Source organism: Anolis carolinensis, chromosome 2 (genome assembly GCF_035594765.1).
Source record: "Anolis carolinensis isolate JA03-04 chromosome 2, rAnoCar3.1.pri, whole genome shotgun sequence".
Classification (NCBI taxonomy): domain Eukaryota; kingdom Metazoa; phylum Chordata; class Lepidosauria; order Squamata; family Dactyloidae; genus Anolis; species Anolis carolinensis.
This window is the reverse complement of record NC_085842.1, coordinates 205,120,247-205,133,427: the sequence shown is the minus strand read 5'-3', so window position 1 is coordinate 205,133,427 and position 13,181 is coordinate 205,120,247. Positions and strand designations below refer to the sequence as shown.

Here is a 13,181-nt window from a genome sequence, read left to right as displayed (position 1 = left end):
CATTACAATATTCATTATTTATACAGTGGTTCAAGAAACTAATTACTTATATAAGATAAGCAAGTGAGCATTCAAAGGAAAATAAAACCAAGAAAACAACCATATAATCTATATGACCATTTAATCAGTTCTTGATGTTGAGGCTTGTTTATAAGAGAAACAGTTACTTAATAGTTTTTATGGTCTCACTCACATAAGACACACAGAGAGATCAGCAATACAAATGTAATGTAACATCTCCTCTCCAACTGTGCCGCTGAATACTTGTGAAATTCTTAATGTCACAGTGTAGACATTTCAAATGACAACTACAGGCTACTAACCATCACACAGGAGGGTACCAAATTATTAATATGACACTTTTTCACTTATATGATTTTGCTACCATCCATTTAAGCACCAATAATGATATATCCTCTTCCTGTAAAAATTGGGGACAGAGTGGGAGTGGGAAACTTTGCAAATGAATAGCTATTTGATATTTTAAGGATAGGTCCAGAAGAATTATATGGTGCATTTAAAAATGTATAGGTTTAAAAAAAAAAAAAGCTAATGATTCACTAACCGTAAAAGAGCTATATGTTTCTCTTCTGTCAAGATCTTATCCTACTATGGTTCAAGCACAAGTCATCATAAACAGTTGGTTCTCCAGTTCCACAAGTTTCATTTTGCAATTTTTTTAATTTGCTGATTATTTGGGACTACCTCTGTGGCCACCCTACATACGGCCTGCAAGCCTGGTGAGACCAAGAGAGACCATGAACATGCAATGAGGCTTGTATGTCCTCATTAAAAATATAGGGCAGTAGCTCTCACATGCCTCCCCTAATTTAAAAATAAAATATAGTTTACCACATGAAAGGTAAAAAATGGTAAAGGTTTCCTCTGACGTTAAGTCCAGTCATGTCTGATTCTGGGGGTTAGTGCTCATCTCTATTTCTAAGCTGAAGAGCCGGCATTGTCCATAGACACCTCCAAGGTCATGTGACCGGCATGACTGCATGGAGCGCCGTTACCTTCCCGCCGGAGCGATACCTATTGATCTACTCACATTTGCATGTTTTCGAACTGTTAGGTTGGCAGAAGCTGGAGCTAACAGCGGGCGCTCACTCCGCTCCTGGGATTTGAACCTGCGACCTTTCGGTCTGCAAGTTCAGCAGCTCAGTGCTTTAACACACTTCGCCATCGGGGCTCCACATGAAAGGTAATAACAATGAAATTATTGTTTCATTAAAAACAAAACTAAAACAATGTAACATGCAATTAAAACAGTAAAAAGAATAAACAGAAAAGGGATTAAAATAGATACAGTATTAAAATTCATTGTATTTTTGGTTCAACTGTTACAAGAACAAGAACAATAATAACAATATTACACATTTCTCTCTTAAAGGAGACTCAGTGTGGTTATAGGCTGTAAGTATATTAAAAGAAGATGATGGAAATTTTGGAAAGAATGGAAACAAATGCAATAATAGTTTTAATATCAAATCTAAAACTTTTATCATGTTAAGAAAATAAAATGCTTCATCTGATGTCCCGTCCCTCGAGGTTTTATTCTGATCCCTTTCTCACCCAGAGTTTTAATTTTTAATCTAGTTTTTAAATGTAGTATTCATGCGGCCCGCTCGTGTTATATTGCTGTTTTGATCTTATGTTGTACTGTTTATTTTATGTAATGTATTATTTAATTGTATTATGTTATGGTTTGTTGTATTGTCTTGGGCATGGCCCCATGTAAGCCGCCCCGAGTCCCCATTGGGGAGATGGTGGTGGGGTATAAATAAAGTTTTATTATTATTATTATTATTATTATTATTATTATTATTATTATTATTATTATATAATTGTGATGTATGGAAAAATTATGAAATTTAAAACCTTGAAAGCCTAGGTTTGTGCAAGAAAAACTGGGACAATGTCCTATACCAGAAGCTCTGGTCAACTTAGTCAATTCTGGGAGGTAAAGTCCTAAATACCTGGAAGACCAACATTTGGGAACCCTTTCCCTATACTACAGATCGAACTGCAAACTGCTGGTTCCTATACTGGAACAATACAGTTGATATTTGCAGATTTGACTTTTGTGGATTTGATAAACATGTTCTCTAAGGATCTCCAGGTTCTATAGAGAAATTCTCTAGTCTACTTCCACAACTGGGCAGTCACATAGTCCCTGTGACCAAGATCAACAGTCTCCCTGCAGCATTTTAAAGTTTCTTGACAGTTTCCAAAGGTAGCCCCATGCAGAGTGTGTTACAGTAACCCAACCACGATGTAATGGCCAGATCTGTTATCTCAAAAACGGGCACAGGTGGAGCAGCATGGTCAAGCCTTCACATTTATGAGCTTGACTCTTGCGGATTTGATTATTCATTAATTTGATTAATATGTTCTGTCTAGAAATTTCTAGGTTTTCCAGTGTGACCCTGTGGTTTGCTTTCAAGAAAAAGTCATGCTGATGAACACAGATTCTTAGAGAGAATACTTCTGTATGTCTTCCAGTGGGATTAAGGTGGAGGTCAACCACACAGCACTGTGGAGCATTGCTTCTAAAACTATGGGTACCAATGCCAAATAGGGTCCTCTTAGTTTAATGTTGGGCCACAAAAAAATTCAGAATTTCATCCATTTACACAAATATGTTAACGGATCAGTGTTGCAGGTTAGAATCTACAGGTACGGAGCAGAGTCAAGATCACTCAGTGTATGTTAACCCTGGACTATCTTATGTACTAATAGGCAGACTAGTTAATGAATATGTATGTCGATGTGAAATCGTGAATTTGCAACAAAGCAGTGGTTAGTTGTTCTGGATTACTTAATTAGTTAAAATAACGTGTTCTTGCATATGTAAATGCACCTGGTAACTTGTATAGTATGCAGTGTGCCAGAATAAGTTCAATTGTTTGGATGTCCTATTAAATAAACATAAATGAAATAATGAAATTCAAGCCATCATTTCATTCATTTTCATTTTAACAGAATTAAGAACCATCAAAATGTGAGTTTGCACGCAATGCACAACCGTGTACACAGCAATGTCCCAACCCATAAATATTAAAGAACAATTCACTCAATTTCAAAGGGCAGGCATGTGCAGTTTTTCACTAACAATATTGGCCAAACAAATGATTCAGTGGCATGTCTAGTTAGAAGACAGGCATGGCAGCCCTTTCACTCCTTTTCCTGAAAGAAATATATTCACTTTGCTACCATATGCCACCTCTCTTTACTCCCAACCCTTGCTTTGGGTTTATGGTAAGGTGCCAGTGCAGCTTTATGATGCCAAGAAGTGTCACTTATCACAGCACACCGCTGCTAAACCAGTCCCACTCTTCCTTGTTAATTTGAGACTGGGCTCAGGAAGAAAAGGACATCTCAATCAATTAGATAGGCTGATGACTGTCCAGCTCCTACACTGGCAAGGAGGAATGGGGTTTCCTGGGTTTGTCAGACCATTGTGGTAAAGTTGCCTGCTTAAAGTGTGAAACATTTTTGCAAAATAAGCATGCTTCCAGTAAGAAGGCATAATTTCCATGACCCCATTTTGAAATAACGGGATTCTTGGATGTTCACAAGGGTTACAGGCAGGTTTCTGAACACTCATCGACCGCTGAGATTATTAAAATATTAATATACCACATTTCACGGGGCCTCAGCACAAATAAAACAAACAATTCAAAACTATTTTGCATTCAACAATACAACAGATAAAACAAGACTAAAGAATTAGATACTGCAAATTAAAGCAGAATTTAAAGCTACATTTAAACACTGTGTATCTCAGTAATTTAAGCACATCAATCCTCAAAAGAATAAAGAGCCATGTCTTGGCTGAGTGCCTAAGGGAAACCAACATTGGAGCCCATTGAAACTCCATTGGGGAGGACATTTCACATTTAGGATGCAACAACTGATAAACCCCTCTCCCATGTCCTCCCATATTGTACTGTCCCTATTGGTATCATTGGGCAGGTATATCTAGGGGGAAGTACTCCTTCAAGTATTAAGGTCCCACGTCATTTAGGGCTGTAAATGCTGTCACCAGCACCTTCAATTCAGACCTGAAACAAACTGGAAGCCACTATGGCTCCTTTGAGATTAATGCTATATGTTGTTTATATGACATATCAGTTAACAATCTCATTGCTGCATTTTGCTTTAGTGGTGGTTTCCACGTTGTCTTCAAGGGCAGCCGCACACAAAATGAGTAATATTAATCTATCTGGGAAGATACCAATGTGTGGACTATTGTCCAGGAAAGGATATAGTTAGTACACCAGTCAAAGCTGGCCCGAAGCAGCACGAAATCCACTTGTGACAGAGATCGATCTAGGACAGGTGTCCTAGGTGTCCCACAGGCCGAATCCGGTCACCCATGTCATTTTATGTGGCCCACAAGGCTTTCAATGCCAGGGCAACATAGTTACTTAAAACAGTCTTATAATTCCAAATGGCCCTTTGAAGGCAATCGTAAGGCTTATGTGGCTCTTGATTAAAATTAGTTTGACACTCCTGATTTAGCAGTACTCCCAATCTATGAACCCATTTTTTTTAGTAGGAGTGTATTACCATTCACAGCAAGTAGTTTATCCATTTTGTGGATTTAAGAACAACCAATACAGGTATACACCATCTTACTGGGATTCAACTTTAGTTTATCAATGCTCATTTGGCCACTATACCATCCAGCATCTGCACAGCGCAATCTGATTTTGATGATCAGGAAAAGTACAGATGAGCATAATCAGTAATTTTATGGTAGCAAACAGCAAACCTACTACTCACCCAGTGGCTGCATGCAGTTACTGAACAGCGTGGGGGACAAGACAGAACACTGTGTTACCCCAAGGTTTAATGTCCATGGGGATGAACAGGAATCCTCAATGGTAATTTCTGGAATAAGTCTCACAGATAGGAGTAGAATCACTGTACAACACAATGCTTCCTACTCCCATCAATGAAGCCAATCCAGAAAGATACTACAATGATTGGCATAAAAAGCCATTTAGAAGCCCAGGAAGATGAACAGGACTGATGAGTATATATGCCAGACGATTTTTTTTAAAGATTACTAGGCCTTCAGGACTTAGTAATGAAAAAACATATTTTTATCATACAAGGGGACATATTCATTCTTGGTTTGATTTCAGGTCATTTTCAAGTTCTGTTTACCCTAAGGCCAATTTATCATGGGGTTGTTTTTTGGTTTTTTTTTACAAGGTTTGTTTACATGGTTTGCTATTGCTGTCCTCTGAAGTTGAGAGAGCCTAACTTGCCCAAGGTCCCTCAAAAGGTTTCCATGGTCAATAGGGAATCTGAACAGTCCTCTCAAATCATTATGCCATGTTGGCTCTGGATATGCCCCATTTTAACTTTTGTGAAAACACAAAGGATATTGTAATTCTCCCTAACCAAAAACAATTTCAGCATCGGTCAAAAAGCTCATTAAGGCTTGTTTTTCAGGACAAAAGTAAGCCATATGAGTCAGTGAAAAAAAGTGCTATTGGCTTTCAAATAACAACAATGGCAACAATGGTACCCATATCTCTTAAAGGCAAACTGGAACAGAGAGTAATTTTATATTGAAAACTATAATACTGAAACCGATTTACAGAATTTTTCTACGCAGGTGGGATTCTAACTCTATAGTATAACTACATCGGACCTGCAAGGCACAAGTCACATGACAATGGAGTGATGTGGAAGTAAAGTTTTTTTAAAAAATGAATCCTTTAAAAAACTTATAGCTTAAGTAGTCTGATTCTCAAAAGCTTCTTTTACACTGATCTTGGAAGCTAAGAATGGTCAGTCCTGGGCAGCAATTGGATGGAAGACCACTAACGATGTAAAGAGAAGCGAGTGACAAAACCAATTTCAGAGACTTCCTTGCCTAAGAAATCCTATGCAATATGTTCTTTAATAATAATAATAATAATAATAATAATAATAATAATAATAATAATAGCAACAACAACAACAATACTTGGGGAATATAATAGGGAATATAATAATATGTATATTTGTAATGTATTTCTATAGTGATTTAATAGTAACAATGCAAAATATTTTTTGGTTGCAGAAGGCATTTTTTCCAAAAAGGTTTTAGCAAGGAATCAGTTTCTTATTTCCACTAGTTGGACTATAACGCATTAAGAATTCGTTTTAGAATCACTGTCTTACCTAATCTTTATTTAAGATAAACATGAAGACTATAAAGACATGAAAGGATGATATAACTTATATTTTTGCTTGCTAAAGGGAGTAAATATTATGGACAAAGACTCAAAAAGTATCATCATAATAGTACAGATAATATTCTGGACAAATTATATATTTAAATTATTAAAGTGTCTAATTTGATACAGGACAAAGTATATATAAGAACTAATCTGGTACTGTTTTACTACTATAACACCATAGCCCTTACTGAGCTTAAGAGATTCACCCAAATGAGCAGGCATCCACACATGTGTCACTTGCTGGATAAAGAACCACAAGTATAAATCTGACATTTACCTAAACGCAATTTCACATTTGGGTATCATTGCTATCATTACTGCACTGCTTTTACTGGGGAGAGAAATCAAAAACATATTGCAGCCATATTCTAGCACAACTAGTTTACATGCAAGTAAAAATATGATTAGGGTACAGTAAGGGTAATTATTTTTAATTAGCAATAGTTTACAAAGTACACTTAAAATGAGACGCACACAGCTAGAAAGAGTATTTGCCCCTTGCAGCAACTAGGATATTTTAATGCATTTTAATGCTTTTTGGAGGCAGAAATCTATACTTGGATACATGAACTAGATACTTTGGTCTAATATGAGATGGCCTAGAAATAAAAGCACAAAGAAATGCTCAACATGCACAAATAGTCAACCACTTCACTCCACAATCTCAAATACATTTTAGCAAGGAAACTATAGGGCATCCCGTACCAGGCGTGACATATACTCAATGTGTTACTTATAGTCTAATAATTTGAAATTATTATAAAAATTAAATTTAGAAACTGTTTAAATAATCAAGGAGGTAATCCAACACATATATTTAAATGGAAATCACACAATTTTCAATGGAATTATATCTGTTCACGCCTGTGCAAAAGGCATAGCATTGTTGTTTTAAAAAGCATCTTATGGGTATTTTGGCAAGCTGGAATCATGAACAAGCCATATGGCTTGAATCTGTGCATGTTAACTGGAAAAAAATAAACTGAATTTAACACAACTTGAGCCCAAGTAAGGATATATAAGACGTAAGCTGCAATGTTTTCAAAAGCAATGCTCTGAGTTTGAACTGATAATGTTACCTGATAAATAAAGAAATATACTCAGTGTTTTGGTATTTATTGGTAAAGAGTGACCTTACAGAAAGGGGATGGTGTGTGTGTTTTCATGCAGATAATACAGTGTTATTTATTTAGACACATTCACAATTTCCCTTTGAGTTATTGTCTTTAGCCAATCTATGAAAAGAAGCAATTGGAAAGAAAACCAAAATGATTTAACATATAAATACAATAACTACAAAGCCACTGACATATATTAGTAAATTGGAAGCAAAACGAAATGACATTCCTCAAATAAGCCTTTTAAAACACAGAAAAACACACACACACAGAGTGATTAAAAGATAGGGATTATTAAGAAATTAGTGTGTTTTTGTATTTTTATTTTATTTTGACAATTTATAGATTAAGTGATCAAATTCAGATATAACGTAAAGATAGTGTTTCAAATTAAAATTAAAATACATTTGTCAAAATATTAATTTTTGTCATGGGATGCTTTGGAATATAACAATAATAAACATCCAAAATATTCCAGTTTTCTGCCATTTACAAATAATACTTCTTTCTGAAACATTTTACAAATTCATGGAGGAAGGCTCCTGAACTTTGCATATCCACAGTGCCTAACTCAGTAGAACGAACATTTGAGAAACCATGACTGAAAGATGGCAGAATATTGTGTACTTTTTGTGTACTTTATTGTGAAACAGCTAGATGAATTGATACAACTATAGCTATAAAAGCATGCAAAAGAAATTCACATCACCCTTTTGTTAACAATACAATAATCTAACATAAAAACAATTACAAAAATGTATGTTCACGTATCTTAGGTAAGGCTAGGATTGGCACTGATGCAATTAGGAAAAACCAAGCTTCTGGTTTAGCTAAAATGTTACTTCATCTCTATTCTGTAGAACTCTTGCTGATAATCAGCAAATTTCTTTCAATTTGAGACTAGTTATCTATGTTTAGTAATTACATTTTTATTTATTTTCAGGAGCTCCTTTGATCCTGATCGTAATGCAGATTTAAATGTAAGCCTGCCTACATACATATTTGAGAAAAAATGGCACACCAAGCAGAATTTTAATAACGGCACAAAAGAAATATAAGCACCAAAAATCATACTGTGTCTTCATATATTTTGTGTACCCGTGCCAAAACAGCAGCTTCTGGTTTACCATTTGAATACAGTGGTTGAAAGTAAAATTAACAAGCTGGCAGAAAGCATGCCAAATCATAGTGCCTAACAGTTTGATTCTGATGGCGGCAAACCCTGGTGGTGACCATCCTAGTGAGGGGTTTTCATATAAATGAGAAATGTGAAGATTGTAGATGAGGGCGGAGAACTTGCTGCCTACACAAAGCAAAGCGACTGCAGAAATCATAATCCCTTAAAAAGGGTGGAGACCCCACACGGCAAAGCAAATGTTAAAAATACCAAGAAAAAAAAAGACTATGTGCAAACCGATTCAACCGTTTGCAAAGCTTTTTTGCTTTCATATGCTTTTGTTTCCCTAACAGTTGGGTGTACATTTAAGACCAGTCACTATTTTCTGGATACAGTGTGCTCTCTCTAGATTTTATACAGTATGCCATTATAATACAAATTTCCCCTCCCGCCCCCACGTACAAAGCAGACATAAGACAGAAATGTCATTTTCCCACTTAATTACAATAGCTACCCACCTTCATTTTATACCACTTATATTCAATATACACCCCAAACATAAGAACTCTCAACTGAGCATAAGTTGGTTGTGGCTATATACATATTTGATTTTGCGACCTTGCCATGTACGAGCTTGTATTTTTTTCATAAACAACTTTGATACTGGTTAAGATTAAATGCTTATATTCATATTAATGCGTTTTTAAATCTTAAAAGAATTTTAGAACTCGCATATTAGAAAGAACATTAAAATACTAGTCTAATTTTTTAAATCAGGGGATCAAATACTGCCACCTTGTACCAAAAGTCCCATGTTTGAAATCAATGAAGGGATTGTTTGTTCACAGCTTAAATCGTTCTAATGTCAGTCCTATACACTTAAGACCTTGAGGACCTTGCAACCAAAATGGGAGTCTATAAATAAATATTCCCAAATGGCAAACTGTAATCTATTCATTTACATTTACATCCAAAATGGCATTTGCAGAAGGTAATTTATTTCCAAAATTTATGAAGCTTTTTCTCTGCAAGGAATTCTTCTAATACTATGTAGAAATGTTAAATATTATGGCTGGGAGTTTGTGCACACAGAAAATTCTCATCAACAACCTTCTGCTAGTTTTATGAGAAGCCACAGTCCCAAAACATTTCAGGACAGAATCTCAAAAGGGATTCCCATCAGATGCAAATCCACTGCCTTCATGGTCTCACATATAGCCCATTCTGTGCCCAGTGTCAACAACACAAGAATCAAATGGTACATCAGGGCATAAAATCCGTCTGGAATTTGAATTCCTGCACCTTTTCCTGAAAGGCAATGCGTTTGAAATGAAACAGACAAGTAAAGAACTATAATTTTACAAAGTGGATCCAGGCCTTATTTACCCAATGAACATTTCTTGACAAATATGTAAAATAAAGTTCTAATAATGTACAATTAATGAGCTAACCACAGAGAATACTGCAAAATAATATGCACACCAACTGTACATTAAATGGTTACCATACCTAAAATCATGTTAATATGAAAAGTGGTTCAATATATAATATAATATTGAGGTCAGGCATTATACATCCCTATCTTGTGGAACATTAGCCAGCCAACTCACAGCAACCCATTAGCCAGCCAACCCGATTTCCAGACATTAATGCATCTATGGAACCTAGAATACCTATAGTAATATATATACACACACACACACACACACACATACACACACAACTGTAGTTCAATTGAAAGTATTTAGAATTTGAATAGTAGTATATTAGAACTATGTACACATTCAAAAATCTTTACATTTTGAACATTGCTGCAATTTTAAAACAGCTATAGCCATATAAACAGCTATCTATTTTCACTGCATTCATTATGATTAGTTCTATGAAACTGCGGGTGTTTATCCTGTAACTATTTATAGAAGAGTATAAATATTCAACCTACAAAAGTTTCTGCAACATGTGTTGACGTAAACCTAGAATGTTATTATGAAACAGCCCCCAAGAACAGAAATAACAGAAGGCAGAAACATACAAGGAACTACTTAAAACATTGCTTCTTAGTCTCCCTTGTTCTTATTGCGTTTTGTATTCTGGCAAGATGCTTGAATTTAGAGAAGGCGTCTGACATAATGACACCAGTTTTTTCACAGAACTAATATTTCAAGTACCAGAGACATAAGAAAAGTATATCCATCTATTATACTATTTACACTTCCATTTGAACCGAAGACAGCTTTTAAGTGCAACAGCTACCAAGAGTCAATAGATGGCACTCCATCTCTTAGTAAGCAGGCAAAATGAATGAAAACCACCAGAAGTCAAAGAAGTGACAAATACTATGTTCTGTTGATCTGAACAAGCATTCACAATGATTAATTAGGGACATTTTGCTTATGCATGAGAAATTAACCACACATTTTATATAACCCTTTGACAAACATGCATAATAAGCGGGATTAAAAGATTATCGACATGGTATATATTTGTATGATATACAAAATTTGTTCTGTTTATGTAGATTTGATATATACTTCATATTCTAGTTTATTAAAAGAGAAAGTAACTGGGGTGAACAAAACTAGAAAAACATGTATGGAATAAAATATTTTATACCAATATAAATAAGCACAAATATGAATAATGGTTTTAAAAATTTATTGGGTGCATACTATGAAGATGGCATTCAGTTTCTTTTCCTTAAACACTACTATGTTTTAGTCTTTTCAGTGACTAGATTTCTATTTTTTAATTATATGCTCATATAATTTTGTTCAGTGGCAACTTAGAAATAATGTTCCACTACTTAAAAAAATTAAGTTAGGAGTTTTATAAAGAAACTATTAAACATGAAATTACTTATCTGATAATATATCAAAATAGCCACAGTTATAAAAATCATATTTCATGCAAAAATGCTACAGAAAGGAATCAAGTCTTCATATGTAAATATTTGTGCACATATTGCACATATTTCAGAAATCACAAGGTAATAGGTACATTAATAAAAATATAAGAGAATTCATCTAAAATCAGTGAATAGTTCTTGTAATCTAACTGCCTTAAAAACCACTTTTAAAAGTATCTCTTTTTGTATTTTTGACAAATCTACCTTTTTGGAAACTGATAAAAAGCTAAGTGAGCAACTAAATACAAAATATTTTGAAATACTGAAGTAATATCTCCTTCTTAAATCTCTATTTGTATAGAGAAACTATACTATTTCGTGAAACAGAACACTTCTGCTACATAGCAATGTCTTCCAAAAGCTATCTCTGTGTGTGGGATGGAGGGAAAGAAATTACAAAATAATAATTTTGGTATCAAGCATGAACATCCCATTAACTAGGTTTAAATTTTTATGGGGAAAATGGGAAAGCAATGTCATTTTAAAATGCAAATGGGAACATACTTCCAACATCACCTACTAACTAGAAAGGAGGAGAGGGAATAAGAAAGATAGGTATCAAACCATTGGTGATCTATCAAAAGCCATTCTAAGTTTTTAGGAATTTAATTCCAATATATATTTATTATGTTGATGTTGTACAGCCAAATATAAACCTGCATAAAGATGTAATCCAGAACAATTAATATTGTCTTAAGCCATCTCAATGTTTTCCCCAGGTTTTGTCCCAAGTATTTTACATATAGGTAGAGACAAAATCTTTCAAGCTGTTATGTTTATAGGTAACAACTTATTTCCTTATGAAAGCACAAATAAAATGTTTTATTATTTCAATGTCCCACTCTAGCAGAGTTATGACTATACAAATCGTTTTACTTGGAAAATGTGAAAGGATATAATGGTTTTTGGGAACACACACAAGATGTGTAACAGCAGTGTCCAGTGTTTCAATGAGACAGGTGTTATTACTATTCTATTACGTACCACTGATGAAGTTATAGGTGGCAAAGTGACATCATACCCATATGAATGATTTCTTTGACACAAACAGTTTCCAAAGAATGTTGGGGGAAAGCACAGTATAGTATTGGCTTCTTCAGTTCAAATCCTCTTCAGATATTTATGATCTTCCTTCACAAGATTCTTGTCTATATTTTATGGTCAGCAGTTCAGAGAAGAGTAAATAGGCTGGGTGTAAAAGAAAATAAAAAGGTGTTTCTACTTACTGTTAGGTGATACTGCCTCCATATTTCTGGGCAAGCCTGGAAAATAAAAATATTGATCAGCTGGGAGCATGAAACAAGGTGCTTTACAGCCTGTTGGTTTTGGCATAACACAGTATCCACCGGTGTCGGTCACAGGAAAATAAGAAGCTTAGCAGAAAGGGTCTGCATTTCAGCTTCAAAAACCTGGCTAGACAGTTTAATTGAATTTTACACTGGTTTAACACACTCCCTGCCATTGTCAGAGGGCCAGTAACAGTTTTTTTGTCTTCTTTTCTTTTGCTAAAGTTTAGAAGTTCTGAATACAAGTTTGGAAGACTCCTAAAATGTAAATAAATATCTGAACTGCAGTGGGGTTTTCTCAACATTTTAGACTGCTCAAATGTGTGATTCAAAATTTCATTTGTCTTAGCATACTTTTGCTTAGAAATCAAAAACTATTCCCTATTTCCTAGAACAACTGTAATAAGAGTCAAATTATAATTGTTGTAGGTATTTAATTTTCTTAATGTGAAGGTTGAGATAATGCTTCACAGCTTCTATTTCTGATCAAAGCTTTTGTTTGGCTTTATT

At 34.8% G+C, this 13,181-nt stretch overlaps 1 protein-coding gene across 1 annotated transcript in view; it reads right to left on the bottom strand.

Moving 5' to 3' along the window:
- zcchc7 (zinc finger CCHC-type containing 7) overlaps positions 1 to 13,181 on the bottom strand; it is a 152,653-nt gene that overhangs the window by 29,751 nt on the left and 109,721 nt on the right. Inside the window, exon 6 of the mRNA XM_062971566.1 lies at positions 12,612 to 12,647. Within this exon, the coding sequence (XP_062827636.1) occupies positions 12,612 to 12,647 (36 nt within the window). The remainder of the gene's footprint in view (positions 1 to 12,611; positions 12,648 to 13,181) is intronic.